The following is a 20199-nucleotide window of genomic DNA, read 5'->3' as shown; positions in this document are numbered from 1 at the left end:
TGTTCCCGAGACGCTGACATTAGGAGATAAGTGGTTGTTGAGTTGTGGCGCGATAGACAGGACGACGTGGGAGTAAACGCTTAAGTAAGAAGTATGTTCTGGTGTCGTCGTCTCGGATCTTATTTAGTCCAAATGTTGAATGTTTTGAGAACCAGAGGAGCCGCAGAATCATGTGATCATTTCATTTTGAGGTGTAAATAAGTAAAAAGGCTTTTCTTTCAGTCTTCATGTTGAGTTTGAATCTGCATAAATACAGAGTTTTTATAAACTCACATGTGAAAATACATCACTGACGTATAAGATATAATGCGTTATTATAGATGTAACATTAAAATGCTGGTTACACATAATGCAGCATTCATATTAGTCAAATAATATATTAACAATTGAACTGTGAGGGATGACAGTGTTGCCTGCGTACTTGTTTTTTATTTACCTTTAGCCAAGGAGGTTTTGTTTTCGGTTGGATATTGATGAGTATGGAGCATGGGCCAAGAGAGAACCCGTAGAACGTTGGAGACGATCCGGATCACGGGGCGGATACATAAACTATTTATCAGATTTTTTCCACCACAATTGGTGCGTATATGGAGGTTTTTTTAAACGTGTGAAAACACAGTAAAGATGAACTCCTTTCACATTGCCAGAAGATGACGAAGCCTTTCTGATTTATTTTTCGTTGAATACTTCTGTTACTTCTTCCGTCTCCCTTCAAACTTGGTGCCAACTAATTTGGAATTTGGAGCTGCTCGGATGAAAACGTGGTTGAGATGAAAAAGAGAGCGTGTGTGTGTGTGTGTGTGTGTGTGTGTGTGTGTGTGTGTGTGTGTGTGTGGTATAGTCGGGGTCGGAGAAAGTCTCATTCACCAATCTCATAACAGCCAGGTGTTGCCGCAGGCAATAGTGGATCAATACCGCTGCCTAGCAACTAGATATTTATATCAACATGTTGGACAGGAGTGGAAGCCAATCCCACTGACACACACAGACACACACACACATGCACACACACACAATGTGTGTATCAATATTTGATCGACATGAAGGCCGTTTATTTTTCTAACAGTGTGAGTGTGTCAATGGTTTATTCATCACAGGCAGAAACCAGCTGAAAACACACACACACACACACACACACACACACACGCACACACACACACACACAGGAGGTTGAACAGGTAAAAAGCAATACAGTAATGCAATTGAGGTATTATCATTATTTATCTAATTATTATCTAATTATTTTATAGTCAGGTTTTCCAGAAGAGAAATCTGAATAGTTGAATGAAACCAGGTTCATCATGTCGTTGACATGTTCTTAGAGGACATACTTTGTATCTCTTTTTCTTTCTCCATAAAATAAGAAAATATTGTCAACATCCATAAAAAATCCATTTGACCATGTTTACAGTAGTAAAATGTATAAATCTGAGTTTGAATGATATATGAACAGTAGTGGAGTGAATGTACTAAGTTACCTTTGTCCCCAGAGGACATATGAGAGGGACAATTAAAAATGAAGCACATTAGTCTCCACCGTCTGTGTCCCCAGAGGACAGCCGGCCTCGTGTCTGTGCAGACATGGAAAGTAATATTTGCACTTCAGACGGCCAACAAGAGAAAATGGACTCGCTTCAGCCTCGACTCAATAAAAAGTGTTAGTCCGGAACTTCACACTATTGTTTAATCTGGCACCGTTGTATTTACTGAGTTTTTCCATTTCTTAAGATATTAAAGTCACATTTGTCTTATGATTTTATCTAGTTGTATTTGTTCCGTTGTGTTAACGTCACACTGCTTTTCCTTCTTATTCTGCATTTGATTCTTTCCGTCCATCACTTTGTGTCTTCTTTAAAGAGCTACAGCAGGATATAAATACACGTACACCTGCGTTTCTGCAGACTCATGAATAATGTACGTCTGTCTCTTTTTAAAGCTCATTAAATCAAACACAAAGCCGCTCCTCATCCTCCAATCACGTCTCTGTCTACCTGTCTGGTGACAAGGCTTCTTTTCTCTTTAGCCACAATCCCAGAGACGAGTCGTGATGTGTTTACATCCTGCTCGACACACTTTCAGTATCATTAGCTCGACCTTATCGTTAGCTGTCCTCTGCTTTCTCCTTATCACTGTTCTTTTTTTTCTGTCAGCTCACTTCTTTTAAAAGCATTTATTTGCCTCGCTGCGTCGCTTTCTTTGATGCTGAGAAAATAAAGAAGACGCAGATTTGAGACGTCTCCCTTAACCCGCCGGGGAACTGGAAGAAGAGAAGAATGTTAAATGTTTGACATAAGGTAAACTAAATGTCACCTCAACACTTTAAGTAAAAAATCAAAGTGAGAGAAAGTTGGAAAACTACATTTTCTTTAAGGGACAGATGGTCGGTTGTCTGGCAATTAGTGAGGTGATCAACTGTCAGTTATTAGTTTGTTAAGCTTCATGTATTCAGGAAGTGAACAAGACTTAGATGTTAGAGAATAATACACGAGTCAAACAAACAGGACTTTCATCAAGGAGACACCTGTTCAGGTCCCCTGTGAAACAAAGTCAACCTGAAGTACACGTGTTGACTAAACATAACCAAGTACACGTGTTGACTAACCATAACCAAGTACACGTGTTGACTAACCATAACCAAGTACACGTGTTGACTAACCATAACCAAGTACACGTGTTGACTAACCATAACCAAGTACACGTGTTGACTAACCATAACCAAGTACACGTGTTGACTAACCATAACCAAGTACACGTGTTGACTAAACATAACCAAGTACACGTGTTGACTAACCATAACCAAGTACACGTGTTGACTAAACATAACCAAGTACACGTGTTGACTAAACATAACCAAGTACACGTGTTGACTAACCATAACCAAGTACACGTGTTGACTAAACATAACCAAGTACACGTGTTGACTAAACATAACCAAGTACACGTGTTGACTAAACATAACCAAGTACACGTGTTGACTAACCATAACCAAGTACACGTGTTGACTAAACATAACCAAGTACACGTGTTGACTAAACATAACCAAGTACACGTGTTGACTAAACATAACCAAGTACACGTGTTGACTAAACATAACCAAGTACACGTGTTGACTAACCATAACCAAGTACACGTGTTGACTAAACATAACCAAGTACACGTGTTGACTAACCATAACCAAGTACACGTGTTGACTAAACATAACCAAGTACACGTGTTGACTAACCATAACCAAGTACACGTGTTGACTAAACATAACCAAGTACACGTGTTGACTAAACATAACCAAGTACACGTGTTGACTAAACATAACCAAGTACACGTGTTGACTAACCATAACCAAGTACACGTGTTGACTAACCATAACCAAGTACACGTGTTGACTAAACATAACCAAGTACACGTGTTGACTAAACATAACCAAGTACACGTGTTGACTAAACATAACCAAGTACACGTGTTGACTAAACATAACCAAGTACACGTGTTGACTAAACATAACCAAGTACACGTGTTGACTAAACATAACCAAGTACTTTTGTTGCCTAAATTTAAACTGGGGTTGGTGATCTTGAGAAACTAACAAGAGTACACTAGATAAAAAAATGATCCAACGTAAAAACCCAAACCAGGGTTGTCAACTCTTTTCCAATGAAAGCTAACAGCATTAGCTCCAAAGTCGCTAAATCTAGCAAGAAAGCCGCCATGTCGGCAACACTGACAGCCCGTCCCTTCAGGCCTCCCTCCAAAGACCAACATTGTTATTGTTCGGACTCACATCTGTTAAGAAGGCAGCTTGTGGAAAGCTGCTGTGACGAGCAGTTAGACAGACGGGTAACCTGTCTAGAAAGGCTAATTACAGTCCTGTTACAGCCACAGATTCTGGATTTGTTTTCATTTTGTCACAGCATTTCATTCATTGATTTTAAGGCTTAAAAATGTCCCCAAAACACACTCAAACAAACAAAAAGCAGGGGGCCTAACATTGATCCTTCTGTGAAACCAAACAATTGTGGATTTAAAACCATCGGCAACCACAATCTGACCTCAACCAGCTGTACACTGAATCATCAACCCCTGAAAAGCAGCTTATTCAGCAGAACACTGTCATCATTTGTATGCAAAGCATTAAACAGTTGTTTTTTATCAGCGTCGGGTCAAAACACTGACTGACCTGGTTGTCGGCTTTCTAGTGAGATTTAAATTTCTTCTTGTTTATTTCAGTACATTTCCAAATATTCTCTTTTTCTCTGCATGTAAATAAATAAATCAGGAGTTTAAGTCAACAGCGTGTAACACTCTGGGACGCCGCTGTGCTTGTGAACGCAGCTCTACAGGATCAAACAGCAGCGTCGGCCTCTGATTCGATCCGCTGACAGTTGGGCTAAAACACAACAACAGTTTCTCTTTACAAGTGCCGGCGAGCGCCCCGGGACCACCGAGCGCGTCTGAACGCAGCCCCGTGAGACTCAACGCGCTGCAAAGAAAAGAGTTCAGCTCCACCTACGACAAACAGCTTCAGTTAATCAGCTGACGAGACCTCGGGAGCGAGTCTGAGTCGAGGAGCTCAAGTGAAAACACAAAGAAAGAGTGCGGATGAAAGAAGGAAGAAAAAAAGAGAGAACACACGAGGAGGGAAACAAAAAAGGAAACTTTTGGTGAGAAACTGAGTAGGTGAGAGATATGGTACAAAAACATGACATAAAGAAAAGAAAAGTGAACAACAGGTAACAAAAAGAAAAGAGGAAAGGAGCTGATGAAGTATTGATGGAGGAGAAAGTGGGTCGATAAAACAGCGAAAAGAATAATCTCCAGAGGTTGTGAAGGATGTGAATAAAACATCAAGTGAATTAAATATAAATGAAATATAAATGATGTAAAGGTGGTAAAGAATGTGAAGAAAAAACTAGAAAAGTGCTTTTTAAGGAGAAATTGCAGGACAAAGTTGTTGAGGTGTGAAACAAAGAGTTTCAGGAGGATGAAATGACACAACGACATGAAGAACAGATGTGTGGGAGGACTCCAGCTCTTCAAATGCCAGCTCGCGTTTCCTAGAGACCAAAAGTTCTAGAACAATTATTTTTAGGCCTCACAAGAAGTGGGGTTTGAAAAGTAAAGGTCATCCTGAGGGGGGCAGTAAACCGTAGATCAGGGCAGGGTTTGGTGATTGTTTCTACCGTACAATAGGCGGGGCTTTACGTCACAGCACGTCAGTGAAATGTCATTTTTGCATCAAAACTATTCAAACTGGCAGCGATGCAAATTTGCAACAGTTTCAGTACTTTTTCAATAAAAGGTTGAAATAAATTTCACATGCAGAGGACCAACTACCAGGATCCTGTTGATCCAGAGCAGCGTCTGGTAGTCTGTATAGTAAGCTATTCTATTAAGCTTCCTCTGGTAAACAGGTACAGTGTTTACGTCTCGGGGCTTTTATTGTGAAAGGTAAGAACAGAAAGAGTGGATCTGGTCTCCGCTGTCTTTTGTCAAGGTTTTAGGAGTAATAATGTTTGCCTTCTTGTACAATAAAGCGTACGTTTTGAGTTTTGTTCTACATAATCTTATAGGTATACTTATGATACAATGATATTCTATGAAAAGTTACTCCAATTTCCTCTCCTTACATGCATACAGTCTTTTCAAAATAAACTCCTTTCTTCACAGGAAACTCAGTTATGTTCAGGCAACAGAACCACTTGGTTAGGTTTATGAAAAGATCGTTTTTTGGGCTAAAATAACTACGGAAATGAATCAACATTGACTTCTCGTCTCACACGGGGATCGAACAGCGGTCTCCTGAGTGAAGAATCTGTTCGTTTGATGCTTTTATTCACCGTGCAATAGCTCAGAAATAGGTCGGTATATTACAATAACTTGTTTGCGTCAACATTTACAGCGTAAAACAGATTTTAAACTTTAAACTCCAACCTGTTGTTGCTCCTGAGTTCCTGCCCGTACAGGAAGTGCTCCTGGCTGATGGTGATGTAATGAGTGGTGAGCTGCTCTGATTGGTTCTTGCTGATGGTAACAACGGGGTAGCCCATTTGCAGAGTCCACCTGTCCATCATCTGCCCGATGTCGATGTCCCGCCCCTCTGAACGCATGGCCTGGAGAAAACCAACCAAAAGGTGATTCATCCATCACCAATAACCTGGTAACAGGCTAAGTAGGTCACTTAATGAGAGTAAACATGACTTTCTGACGAGTGTTACCCGAGACAGTTTGCTCCACAGGTCGTCTCTGTCTGCGTTGCTGTACATGTGACTCAGCAGGTAATCCTAAAAAACAAAAACAGAGAACAGATTAGAGTTGTGACATCATTTGGTAGTCTGTGGTTGTCACAACCTACAGCTAAGTCGGCATTTACAAAAAAATAGTTTTTATGCACCAAATACCTGATCTGAATAAGCTGTTGTAATTTCACTTTTTAATTTTAGTTGAATTTTTTACTTTATTTATTTACTTTACTCTTATTATATTTTGCACTGGTTTCAGTATTATATCTTTACACTTAATTGTTATTATATTGTGCAAATCTGTTTGTATTTATATTCTATTGTTTTTTGCTATTCTTTTATTGTAATCGTTGATCAAACTCTGGCAAAATCATTTTCTTCGGGGTAAATAAAGTTCTATTTTATCTTAAATGACAGAATCTACATTTTGAGGGAAACCAGAGTTCCCCTAGAAAATGATAAAGCGTTTTAAATCCGTCTTCTCTACAATGTCAATATATATTTATATCTGAACATAGCAGTCAAATGTTTATGTTTACTTTAGTTCTGCTTTGTTCTCCTTGTTTTTAGCTACTGTGTCTATTTCTGTGGATGAACACAGAGTTTTCATGCGTCACTTCTGGTTGCAAAAAACCAAGATGGCGACGGCCAAAATGCCGAAATTCAAGGCTTCAAATACGTTTCTGATCGTGATGCTAGTATTTCTACCCTGTTGTATTGCTACTTTTACGAGTAAAAGTAAAAAGTATTTACAACCCCGTCTGCAGTGCTTTGGAACCAAATGTTGACGTCTAAATATATTTGTTACGCAACACCTGCTTGTGTAAGTGACATGTTTCCACTTCCTCTGTGAATTTGTTGCTTTCAGGAGCCAACGTTGTGAGTGAACACTAAACAAGAAACATTTCAAAGCGTCTAAATGTGTTTACCGTTTAAATATTGCGAATTTAAGCCTCCGTGACGTGACAGGCCAGCGTCACGGAGCGTCTGAGTGAGTCTAAAGGGCTTTGGGCTCTGACTTCAAACTTCAAACTGGTACTTTTCTCGGCTAATGAACAAGGTGAAGCCTCAAACAGCGCCCGGAGAGAGTCTTAGTGGGGCAGCAGCTTCGTTTTCAACCTGTAAATCGTCAGTGACGGTCCTGTCTGGTTTCATCCCCGTCTAGAAAAGTCTGTCTCACCGCAGAAGATCGAGGTTATAAAAGCTTAGGGAGGGCTGGTGGAAGGGTATGGGTTTATGAAACGACTAGAAGATAACACGGAACAGCTACAGAGAAAGAGCTCTAATCTGGTTCTCAGGGACACACGAGATTCCTCACAGTCAGGTGTCTCGGTGCTTATGGAGGTTAATACGGCAAGAAGAGGCTCTTTATCGCGAGGTGACACACTCTCACCTTTAGCACAGATGACATGAGCAGAGATAACACACACACACACACACACACACACACACTGAAGTGTGACTCTGACTCCAATACAAACGCAGGTTTAGCTGCATGATGACGAAAGAGAAAGAGATGGGTCGGGATGAAGAGGATCATCAATGAAAGATAATCACTGAGATAATTGTTTAGCTGAGAATGTATTTTAAAGATTTTGGAGCTTTTTGTATTGCGGCTCAAGAAAGATTATTCGTTTACATACAAGAATAATAAAGCAATGTGGATTATTTTATTAATTGTCTTTTTTCTCACGATGTAATGAAAAAGATGAGATAAGAGTGTCGATGAGGAACCGAACCGATAATCAGGACGAGGATCCTAACGATCCCTGGAGATGAGCGGGAGTGAGAATAATTTCATTAATAAATGAGTTATTCGTTTTTCTACACTTCTGAGGATGAAATGAACCTCGACCTCCATTCTGCATCAACACATCTGGATTCATCAACAGAGTTCTTTGTGTTTGAGTCGGTTTCATTTTGGCTAAATTATTTTATCAGTATTATACTTTAAGAAAATTATAACTTGAATGAATCAGAATGAGACAGAATGAGTTGCAGTTTGGTTTCATAGACCTGTAAAACACACACACACACACACACACACACTCTCACACACACACACACACACACACACTCTCTCACACACTCTCACACACACACACTTCTCTGTGATCTGCTGCTGGATCAGCAATGTTTTTATATAGAATCTGGTTCTCAGTATGTTCCAGGTCACCGGCAGTTTCTGCAGAAAAAGCAGGACATAGTGTGTGTGTGTGTGTGTGTGTGTGTGTGTGTGTGTGTGTGCAGGGGAATCATACATATTTTCATCCCTCTATTCAGATAGAAAGCTATATTTAACCCACTTTCACCTTACATCATATGACATCATCTTCACATTCACAGCCAAGTGATTTCCTCCAATTTTGTGGATTAAATGTGACCCGTCAGAGAGCCGGTTGGCGTCTCCGTGAGGCTGAGCGATAAATAATGCAGCGCACTCCTCGTCGTCTCCTCTGCTGTATCTTTTAGCGGTTCGACTCAGTGAGACAAAATCCTCCAAACCTCCAGAGTAAAACGGACTCATCGATCCGAAGCTCAGATTTGCTGCTTGCTTCTCTCTCTGATTCATGTTTCATCACTTTGTACAACAGCCAAACTTCCTTTCTCCATCACGGATCAATGTTCTGAATTCTGCTTTGAGCTTATCATAATTCCAAGGAACTTCTGGTAGTTCATGAAATGTTCTGCTGACACTCTGCAAACATCCCTAAACCTCTAAAAGCCAGCGGCTTCAGGAGCCGTTGGGTTTTATGAAGCGGGACTTTGGAGGTTTGAGGAAAAAGGAGTTCGGGAGGTTTTATTAGATTTGATTCTATGAAATGTGGTGATCTGTGCGGGTCAAACTATAAACAGATTATTATGCAAGTATATTTAGTTTTTCTTTAGTTCTCATGCAGATTACCAGCTAACTGACATGAGTATATTTATAACATGAATACAAAGTTATGAGACGGACAGCTTTGCTGTATACTGGCCCCAATTCTTCTTCTTCCCCCTCACCAAAGGGTGGACTTGGGGCGAGGCTTTGCTGGTTTTTTGGGCCGGATCTTTGTCACTGCAGCTCAGGACGGTTGAGTTTTATTTCGGGGGCATCACATGACGAGACATTAATAAGGTGACTTCAACCACAGGGGTTTTCAGTTGTCATTGAAAGAAAATGACTTGTTCCCACCAACTGCATGTAGCAACCAGCAGCAAAGCATCATGGGAGTAAAGTAATAAAACAAAACAACAAATTTAATTTAACGTTAGACCAGCGCAGTCCGAGAATGTTTTCCAATATGTTGTCGGGTATGAAAAGACCCAAAATGATTACTGGAAGACAACAGCTTATTTTTTTTTTTTTATTATAAGCAAATTACTTTAAAAACATTTGTATAGAAATTATTCTGTCCAAAGCTTATTACTCCATACAAGCGGCTGATCAATGAACATGTATATTATTAATATAAAAATGACGCACCAGAATTTTACTCCTGTCTCCTCAAGCTTTGAGCAGCATTTAAACAGCTGAACGTGTTAAATATGATCATAAATTGTAAAGGGTTACTTGGACTGTTGGCTTTGGAATAATATTTTGAATATCAGTAGTCCTGGATCCCCCGAAACAATCTGTCCTTTGAGTGTCATAACTGTCGCCCCTGTACAGCTTGAATTCAGGTCACTCATAGTGTTTTGTTGTATTGTTTTACAGCAGAAAGAAAATAGCAAAATGCAAAGCCAAATCCATTTATACACTGTCCATCTGCATACTCAGTGTGCTCCAGACAGTCAGGCTTTAGCCAAAATATGGCTACACACACACACACACACACACACACACACACACACACACACACACACACACACACACACACACACACACACACACACACACACACACACACACACACACACAGCTTCTGTCTGAATCCAGGTGACAAACCATTTTGTCCTAGATACAAAACCTCTGTTTGCACAGCTGGACCTGCAGGATGACATGAACTTACATTAAGTCCTTTCTGGAACAGCGTCTGTCCCATCACATTAGCCAGCATCCGGATCAACGCCGCCCCCTAAAGGCAGCGCAGAGAAACACTTTTTTCAAACCCAATAACAAGTGAAAACATGCTCTCAATTGTTAACGTGACACTAATCCATTCATTTAATTGGAACTGTTCGCTCACAAGCCATAGAAGCTATCCAACCACGACTCACTTTTTTGTAGGCGATCCAGTCAAAGACTCGGTCAATGTCCGTCGCCTGTTCCACTTCCTGGGAGATCGGGTGGGAGGTACTAAGCCCATCCAATAGCATCACCTCATGGAGGACATCGGTCAGGAAGCGCTGCTTCTCCTGAAAACACGCATATTTGTCTTTGGTATTTAAGGAGACCTTGTATTGACACTCACATTCTCTGGAGCCTGGTGACAACCTTTAACCCCTACGTGTCCAACCAACCTTTAATCTTGACCCGTATTCTAAACGGGTCACCAACATTGTGGGGACTCACCTACCAGATGCCTGTCCCAATATGGTAGGTGAGTCCCCACAATGTTGGTGTGTGAACGGGTAATAATCCCCACAATGTTGGTGACTCACCAACCAAATTTCTGACCTTATATGATCGGTAAGTCCGTACAATGTTGGTGACTCCCCCACTAGAGGCCTGTCCCCATATGGTAGGTGAGTTCCCACAATGTTGGTGTGTGAACGGGTAATAGTCCCCACAATGTTGGTGTGTGAATGGGTAATAGTCCCCACAATGTTGGCGACTCACCAACCAAATGTTTGTCTTCATATGGTAGGTGAGTCCCCACAATGTTGGTGTGTGAACGGGTAACAGTCCCCAGAATGTTCTTAATACTATCCGGTGATTTGTGGAGTCTTGATTTTCTTCCAGCTATGCTTACAATAAAAAGACACCCTAATCCCAAAAGAAGGGACCCAGATCTGTCCACGTATTGGAGTCCCCTCAATGTTGGTGTGTGATCCCCAAAATGTGATTAAAACTCTTCACAGTGATTTTTTTGAACTTGGGGTTTGCTTTGTTTTTTGTTTTTTTCCAGCTCAGCTCTCGACTCCAGTTAAATAATTAAGCAGTTTTGGCAAAACAAAGTTGGTCAACAAAGAGTGATTTAGTGGAACAGTTCATTCATTAAACTATGTTTTAGTTGTGAAATGAATCTGGTTCATTTTAACATATTGTAATATTTGTTTATCTTGTTTTCATTTATTGTTTCCACTCTTCATCCCCTTGTTACCGCTAATTCTTTCCTCTCCTTATTTCCTTCCCTTGTTTTTTATTGCATCTTTTCCTTTCCTTCCTTCCTTTTCCTCTCTTCTTTCATCTTGTCATTTAATCTACGTTTCCTCAAATTTTTTATCCTCCCTTCTTTAGATGTCCTCTACTTCTTTCCTCCACTCCATTCATTCCTTCGGGTTTCTCTTCCTCTCTTCAGTTCCTCCCATTACTCCTTTTCCTGTTTCATCTCTTCTCCTCCTCTTCTGCTTTCAGGGTTTTAATAGACATCTGCAAACATGTAGAGCTGTAACGAGCTCTGTCTAAATTACCCCTGGGATCAGGCTAAATCCGGAGCAGTGCGGCTCTGTCTAATTCATGGATTACAGTGTTTACTATGGAGATTTGGTTTTAATGAACCTCCATCTTGTTAAGCAATGGAATTGTTGGCGTACGAAGTTTTAATCGTTAATGAACTGCATGAACAGGAACTTTTTCTGCTGGGATGTGGCTAATTCTTGGTCCAATGTGGCTCTGTGTAATTCATGGATTAAAGTTGTTAATCAAGTAGAACTGTTGTTAACAAATCTACCTCGAGTTAAACAAAAGTTTCTTGAGAGATTAATTATTTTTTAATGAACATTAGAATCACAAGAGAGATTTAGAGTCCGCAGTGTCCGCTGGGATCAGGCTACTTTTTGGCAGATGGGGCTCTGTCTATTTATTACTTGCATGAAATATTCATCTTGCAAAACAATACATTCTCAATTAGTTTCAACGTAAGAATATAATCAGAAAGTGTTGAGAGGTCATTCTAACTCTGTGATTCAGACTCTGTTATGTTTCCTTTGTCCCTGAAGCTTAATGGTAATGTACCCATCTAATAACTGGTGTAAGACTGACGGGAGACTGCATAGTAGCAGCCATCTAAAGTTGCTGGAGGGTCCCTCCTTTGCACTTGGTTGACATGTGAGCCCCCTTGATGACAGTGAACGCACCGCCGCCTTGTAATACTTGGTTTATGTTTGCCGTAGTGACGCCGGCGTGCGGGCAAGAAAACGAGCGGATTTGGTCGTGCAACTCTGACATTTTTGTAGCTACAGGCTCTCGCTGTGCACGCTCAGGGCTTTTCAGCCACAAATAATCACTGATCAAAGCACTATTAACTCGTCTGAAGACTAACCGGAGGTCTTAAAAATCTACATTTGAATAAATATTTTGCAGCCAAATCAAACTGGTAACAGGATATTCGACTTTGTTTCATTATAATCTGTTTAAAACTTGACTTCTTTCTTTAAACGGTTCGTGTCGGGGCGGTAAAGTGAATATGAGGTTACAGAATCAATTCCTCCCGGTTGGTTTGTGGCGTTTTGCAGATAACTTCTTGCTTCTTCATCGTATTCATTTTTTATTTCTGCAAATTTAACTTGTAAGCTTTTTGTAAAACACTGATACAGATTGTTATTTTTATGAGTTGGCTAACATTAAATATATTGTTCAAATTCATTCAGCTAAAACAAACACGTCTCTAGTTAGTGATTAGATTTCATATTCTGTTACATGAAAGTCAAGAGATGCATTATTCAACAGAACTGCAGCAAAACTGAAAGCAATACGAGAAGTGAATGATGAACAGTAAGAGATAATTGTGTGAGACTTTATCTGCTGTTAACAAGGAACATCATTAATGTTGAAATAGAGCGGCTGACACACCAACAATAACTGAAATGTAACTAATGTCTTTTACACGAGGAAAAAAACTTGATGTATTTCATGTAATGAAGTTCATAAAATTTCCCCGAACTCAACAAATCTAAAAACCAAGCTCTACGTCTGGGGAATGACTTCCCGCCACGGTGCCGGTCCTTTGGTCACCTTTGAGGGAAACATGGACAGACGCTATTTCGAGAAGGAGATCATCGATGAAATTGCAGCGCCATACATGAAGGAACATTTTGGGCCACATCACCGCTTCCTCCAGGACAACGATCCAAAGCATACCGCTGCGGTGACTTGCATCGCATCTGAGGAAATCAACTGGGTGAGGACTCCGCCTCGGTCACCGGATTTGAACCCCAACAAGCTCGTTCGGCAGTCGATGAAAAACTTCATCTGTAAGGACGTAAAGCCTCGCTCAAGGGACGCGCTCCTCCGAGCCGTGGAGGACTTTTGGGATGCAAAACTGACCCATGAGTTCTGTAATGAAGTTATTACGTTGTCAGAAGTACAGAGATTGATTGTGAAGAACAAAGGAGGGCCGAGTGGAAAGTGAGCAAAAGGTCCAACAATCTCGTTTTATTCTGTTTTTACTAGATAAACACCACTTCTTTTGGAAGAAGGTTCCCCGTGGAGTCTTTTTTCTCTTACAAATCAACTCTCTCCGAGTGTGTCCTGGTCTGCTCTCCTTTCAAACGGTGCTTGAAAAGGCGAGCGACACACATTCTCACCTCTCTTCTGGTGGAGAGGTGAGAATGTGTTCATCGAGTGGCCATTCAGCTGCTTTAAAGACTCAAACAGATGCAAACACAAAAACACTGAAGAAAGAACCCACGTGTTTTGTAAATGGTGAATGCAAACCTCTTTTTGTCCATGTACATGTAGTATGGATTCAAAATATGTAAAAAAGCACTTGAATGCGATTCTCTGAATTAATGTGATTCATTTCTTTACAGAACCAGCATCATCAAGAAAACCAACATTTCCTGCAGGAGACGGCTCTACATGCCCCGTGTGCAACATGAAGTCACTATTGATTTATTCGTCACGCAACTTTAACACAAACCACAATCTGTCCCTGAAAGTATTTCACCATCTTTTCCGAAACCTAACTAAGTAGTTTTGTTGCTTAAACGTGACTTAGATGTTTCCTGTAAAGGTGGAGGGATACGACTGAAACGACTGAATGCCTGTGATGAGCGGAAATTGACAAATGTTGCTGGACTTTTGAAGGACAACGCACAAAAAAGTGACTTTTGGTAAGATATCATTGGAACCGTAGTATGAGGATACGTTGTTAGTGGGGGTACCTGCTGTTACCTGAGGGTTGCTGGAGGTAGAAGAACGTCTCTAGGGTTATTTGGGTGTAACTGTAGGTGGTGGTTGGATAAAAGCTGAAAACTGGATTCCAGCTGGCTGGCAGCTACAGAGCCTCCAGCTGAGAGCAGCACTTCATAGTCTGTGAACCACACTATGTGTCAGATAAACGGCTCTCAAATAAATCTTTTTCTTGGCTGACGGGAGTGAATCTGACTAATTCCTGATCCCTCCTCAAAGGATTGGACTAATTCCTGGAGTAAAGACGGACCACTGCTTTCATTTCAGAGCCAACAGACGCACACCGGCAGAGGTAAACAGGCTGCATCATGGGACTCCACCGCAAATTACACAATCGGTTAATTAGTTAAATGGCACATTTGGACGAAACCAACTCGGTGAGAAAGAAAAATGGGACTAAATGAGACATCAGCTCTAATTAACAGAGACTTAAAGTCACCTGGAGAGAGAGGGGGGGGGGGGTCCATCTGGTCCATGTGGCCATTATGAACCAGATGGACCCACATGTGGAGGACGGCTAATGGGCCAACAGTCAGTGTAAACACTTACACACAGATGGAGGGACGGGGCTGCGTTCAGGAGCAGCTGCTGAACTTTTTAAACGTCTGCTCGTCCTCCGTCCTCCTTCACTTCCACCCCATCACTCCTCTCCTCCTCCTCCTCCTCCTCCTCCTCCTCTTTTATCTCAGTGTCATTTAAACGTGTCCAGATGACAGACAACTCTCAAGCAACTTTTTCTGTAATATCTGTGTTTTAGGAGAAACGTGAGGACGTTTGAGGTTTAATTTCTGTTTAGAGTTTGGTTTGTAAGACCTTTTAAAAAACGAGCTAGAAGCTCCCTTTGGGTTTTATTTATTCTCATATAGATTTAGCAACCGCCCTCAGGCATTTCTCCCTTTGTTCACCTATTTTATTGTTAATCAATCCTGCAATGAATAACTTTATTTATCGAAATCCATCTAATGTTGCTTCCCTTTCCCCAGAGAGAGCTGGCTTTAATGTTGAAATGCTGCATCAGAATGTCCTGGTTCTGTCTCAGTGGCACCTTGAGGTGTTCTGCTGTTAACCTGTCGTGAAATGATTTTCTAACTATGCACCATTTCCTCTAGAATCTAATCTGAAATTGTCTCATGAATGTGATTTGAAGTTAGCTCGTGAATGAGATGTATGTAGACAAGTGTATGTGCTAATGTTTCAACAGAAGTCTGGTGTGCTTGTTGTGTTCAGACTGGTGTTAAAGCTGAACTTAGTATTTATGTCATATGAGGTCTAGTTGCAGCCCTGGCTGCTCCAATCCAATTATATTTTAACAAGCTCTTTGTTGCCATCAGATACAATAAACAGACCCATCAGGCCCGATAAAGACTTCCTTTCACCTTCGATTTCCCCCCGATGGCTCCACATAGAGCTGATTGTACAGTTTGACAGTTTGAATTTTGGTGCAAACCAAAAAATAAATAAAGTTAAAAGGTGTGAAAGTGACCGAGCTAAATGAAAAACAAGCTGCTGGCTCACAATGTTCTGCAAAAGGCTCCACATGCAGCTCAGGGCGTCGGCAACATCTGCGTACGATCCAGAGACAAAGGACCCTGAAGCACAGATTCCAGCAATGTATGAATCATATTTATGGTTTGTATTATCACTAAGAAATACAAACATTGAGTAAACATAATATGTGGTTACGATTGGGATATGTGGTTAGCGTTTTTAAACGGTGAGGTTTAACGTCGTGGTTAAGGTTGTAACACATAATTCACATCTTTAACCGGTCAGGTTTTTATAGTAGCACGTGGTAAAGGTTGTGAAACGGTCGTGGTTGAAGCTTTACACATGGTTAGGGTTATAACATGTGGTGTACGTTATTAAACGGTCAGGTTTTTAGTGTTGTAACACATGGTTAAGGTTGTGAAACGGTTGCAACTAAGATTGTGAAACGTGATAAACGTGAGACGGTAGACGTTGAACACAGACGAGGTTAACGTTGTGAAACAGGGCAGTTAGGTTAAGTTAAAGGAACAGAACCACTTAGTTAGGGTTAGAAAAACATCATGGTTTCTCTTAAAATAGTTACGTTTGTAACGTAATGTAAGCTACATACGTAACGTCATGTGACTCAGTGGAGTAGCATCGTGTGAGATTGCTACGTCACTAAAAAATGACTCAACTTTATGCTTCACACGGGACACGAACGCCGGCCCCCTGAGTCAGAGTCCTGTGTTTGTTTGAGAAACATTCACTAATATTTAGTGTGATGTTCTGGTAGATAGAAGAAAGAAGCTCCAGGGTTCAGGTTTACGTCCCTAAACTGCACACTCAGTGTTCTTCTGCTAATCCAAACTGGCTCTCTGTACTGAGGAGGCCGCTGGAGGGTTCAGGTTTCTTTTCCGGTTTTGTGTCCAACACCGCCTCCCTGTCGATACGCCTCTCAATTTGCGTCTCAAACACCAATTTGCTTTCAAAGTTGTGACAAAGTTTGCACGGATAGAAGTCAGTATCTAAAGTCATTGAGAGGACGTAAACATAATGGAGGAGGGATCTTTAAGTGAGGATATAACGCTACCTGATTGGCTGAACACAGACAAACACACGGCGTATTTCCTTCCTTGTCACGTCTTCATTTGTGTTTAATTTCCCGGGCTGTGTTTGGTTCCTCTCCCTGCAGCACCGTCTGACTCACTGCTGATGGAAACTGCTTTTTAAATAAAACCTGTGTTATAAATAAATTGCTTTATCAGGAACAAACCGCTTTATCATCGTCGTGCTGGTTGTTGGAGAAACACTGTTTCTATTAAAGCGTCCGGCCGTGCAGAACCGCAGTAACCAGGATTTAAAAATGCCATGTCGCTCAGACGCAGACTGTGTGTGCGTGCGGGAGGGAAGGTGTTTCTGGTGGAACACGTTCTACATTGGAAGTAAATAACGACGGACGTCGGCGGAAACAAAGCAGGAAGAAGTGTGCGTGTGCTGTAATTTAAAGTTCTGTTTCTCTGAGAAGTTCTCATTGAATTTGTCTGTCGGGGGGGAACCGGAGGAGGTCTGGGAGGAACCGGAGGTCTGGGACTCTTTCAGCACATTTGAATTTGTATTTTCTGATTTCATTGTGACTTGAGCCGACTCACTCTGCAACAATCTGTCAGCAAAACCTGAAGCAGAATAAAACAAAATCGGATTTCATCTGCTGCAGATTCGGGGCTGAATATTATCTGCAGGAAACACACCGTGAGAGAGAAGGAGGAGCCACGTATTGATCCGTGCGAGTGGAAGAAGGTGGAGGAGTTCAGGAGGAGTTCAGGAGGAGTTCAGGAGGAGTTCAGGAGGAGTCAGGACTTCCTCCTACTCAAAAGACACTTTTAACTTCCTTCTTATAAACACACGTTTCATACGTTATGTAAAGTTTATACAACAAAGAGAAACAAGATGGAATAGAGAGCTGAGAGGCAGGCGGATCTGTAGCCGGTGATCTTTGATCCTCAGAGGAAGGAGAATTACTCAAACTATAGAAGATCACTTCATCGGAAAAATACTAAAAACACCATTTTTGTTTGTCGATTTAGTTGTGACTTTAGTTGGCTGTTAGTGGCACATACAGCGCAAATTAATGCGATGTGATTGGAGATTCTTACCTTTGAATTTGTAGTTGACTTCTCTTCACAAAGTATAAGTCTATGTTCTGTATATTTATTACTGTCAACAAAGCTCACGTAAAAGTCCAAAACCAGCAGTGAACGTATCTAAAAACAGTATTGTGTGATATCTCTTCTTCCTCTGAACCATTGAAAACATCAAAGAGCCTCACTGTTTCTCATCACCATGAACACACACACACACACACACACACACACACTGTAGTTTATTTCGACTCAATCCTACATTCAAATACTCACTACAGCACCAAATGTGGATTAATCCGCGCTGAAAATAGTCCCCAACAAATGCCCTTTTTTCTCCTGTTTGTTTGAGAAAAACTACAGTTACCAGCTGTTTATGCAAATTACTGAGACTTTTAAAAAACTGAATTATATATTTTAGTTTGGAAAGATTTACTTCTTCACTAGGAACCAATGAGCTCGGGGCTGAGAGCCACAGACAGGAAGTAGGAACGTATTGAGAGACGGATTACATTGTTGTTGGTGTCTGCACTTGGGATTTGTCGGCAGTAAGAAAAATACAGAATAACAAATTTGTTAAAAAGGGTCAGAAAAACATGTGTTTCTCTTCTTCTGCTGTGGTATCTAACAATGCAGAAATGTTCGATTTATTCTGCCACCACCACCAGTACAATGCTGCTTTGTTTAACTCCACGTCCACAGAAAGTGCCCCAGTTACTCCGGATAATCCTCAGACCTTCCATTTAAATATCTTTTTACTAAAACACAACCCTCACCAATGAGAAGAGTCCACAGAGATCCTCTACTTCTGAACTGTTTCTTATTCAATATCCACTGTTTGTTTTTTATCCCTGAGAAGATATCTGCTCTTTTAAATCCTGTTGGACTGTTTTCTCCCCGTGTTGTATTTGGTGTCTGGAGACTTCTACGTGGTTTAATCCAAAATAAAATAAATTCAAATCTGACTGACTGGAGCCTCGAGCTGAACTTCTAACTCTGCTAAAAGCTACCAGAAGGAAAAGTAATTACATTTCATGAGCGAACCGACGCAGGTTCAGAAAACTGAATCAACATGCTGAGTTGAAAGCTTTATTTTCTGTTTGTGTTGAATAAAAGATCGGATACAAATGAATTAAAGAAATGTATAATAGAGTGCATCGTTGTTGAGAGCTTAATAGGAAGACGAGTGAGTGTGATAAACAAATGACTTAAACTTTGTTTTACTCACCATGTTCCACTTTGGGAAGAGGAAGTCGGTGCCGACGTACTCGAAGAAATGAGCAAAACCTTCTTTCAACCAGACGTCCTCCCACCAGACCGGGGTCACCAGATCCCCGAACCACTGAAAGACACACAGCAGAGATGATTGCATGTGGGTTTATGTCAAATATAATTCATTTATCGGAAACGATTCATGTTCTGGTGAAGTGTTTAAGGAAGCAAATGTCCAAAGAAAAGCACACTGGTTCACACTCAAGGTGCATACGACTCATCCTCTGGGGAACATGAATGTCTGAACCTCATTTCAAGGCAATCCATCCAACAGTTGTTTCTATATTTCACAACAACCAACAATGTCAGCTTCATCGTTGCGCCAGCGACAGAGATAACCAACGTCTGTAGGACTCATCCTCTGGGGAACATGCATAACAGGGCAATCAATTCAATAGCTGTTTGTGAACCAAAGTGATGGACCAACAGACCAACTGCTAGCATGGCAACAATGCACAATGCCACAGCCAAGAAGGACCGTCTTGGTCTCCACCTGATGGATCCAAACCATCAGAGGGCCGACGCCATGAAGCAGGTCTCGTTCATCAGCAACACCGGAGGGGAAACCGGCAACATTGCTCCAAAGTTTGACAAAAGCCAACCGTGGGTTTGGCGCTCAGCCCGACAGGACTCCTGCATCATTTCTCAGGGCGCCTTTAGAACCTCGTCAGGGTGAAGCAGCGGTAGAGTTTAATAAAAGCGGCGCACGTAGAACAATAGACTGAACTCTGCTGATAGTGGAACGTACGGCCGCGAGAGTAATGCCTTTGGACCGAGGCTGTTTCCTGGCAACGCGGCCTGAATGAAA

The 20199-nt window shown here is 41.2% G+C and overlaps 1 protein-coding gene across 1 annotated transcript in view; it reads right to left on the bottom strand.

The window, feature by feature from the left end:
- The window catches only part of LOC142971178 (thyrotropin-releasing hormone-degrading ectoenzyme-like), a 107724-nt gene that overhangs the window by 19517 nt on the left and 68008 nt on the right, over positions 1 to 20199 (bottom strand). Inside the window, exons 6-10 of the mRNA XM_076111824.1 lie at positions 19348 to 19461; positions 10434 to 10571; positions 10226 to 10291; positions 6210 to 6275; positions 5926 to 6104 (exon numbers count right to left, since the gene is read on the bottom strand). Coding sequence (XP_075967939.1) covers positions 5926 to 6104; positions 6210 to 6275; positions 10226 to 10291; positions 10434 to 10571; positions 19348 to 19461 — 563 coding nt within the window. The remainder of the gene's footprint in view (positions 1 to 5925; positions 6105 to 6209; positions 6276 to 10225; positions 10292 to 10433; positions 10572 to 19347; positions 19462 to 20199) is intronic.

Source organism: Anarhichas minor, unplaced genomic scaffold (genome assembly GCF_050575085.1).
Source record: "Anarhichas minor isolate MPS153535 unplaced genomic scaffold, ASM5057508v1 ptg000045l, whole genome shotgun sequence".
NCBI lineage: Eukaryota > Metazoa > Chordata > Actinopteri > Perciformes > Anarhichadidae > Anarhichas > Anarhichas minor.
Note: the sequence above shows the minus strand (reverse complement) of the source record. Positions and strands in the feature narration are given on the sequence as shown.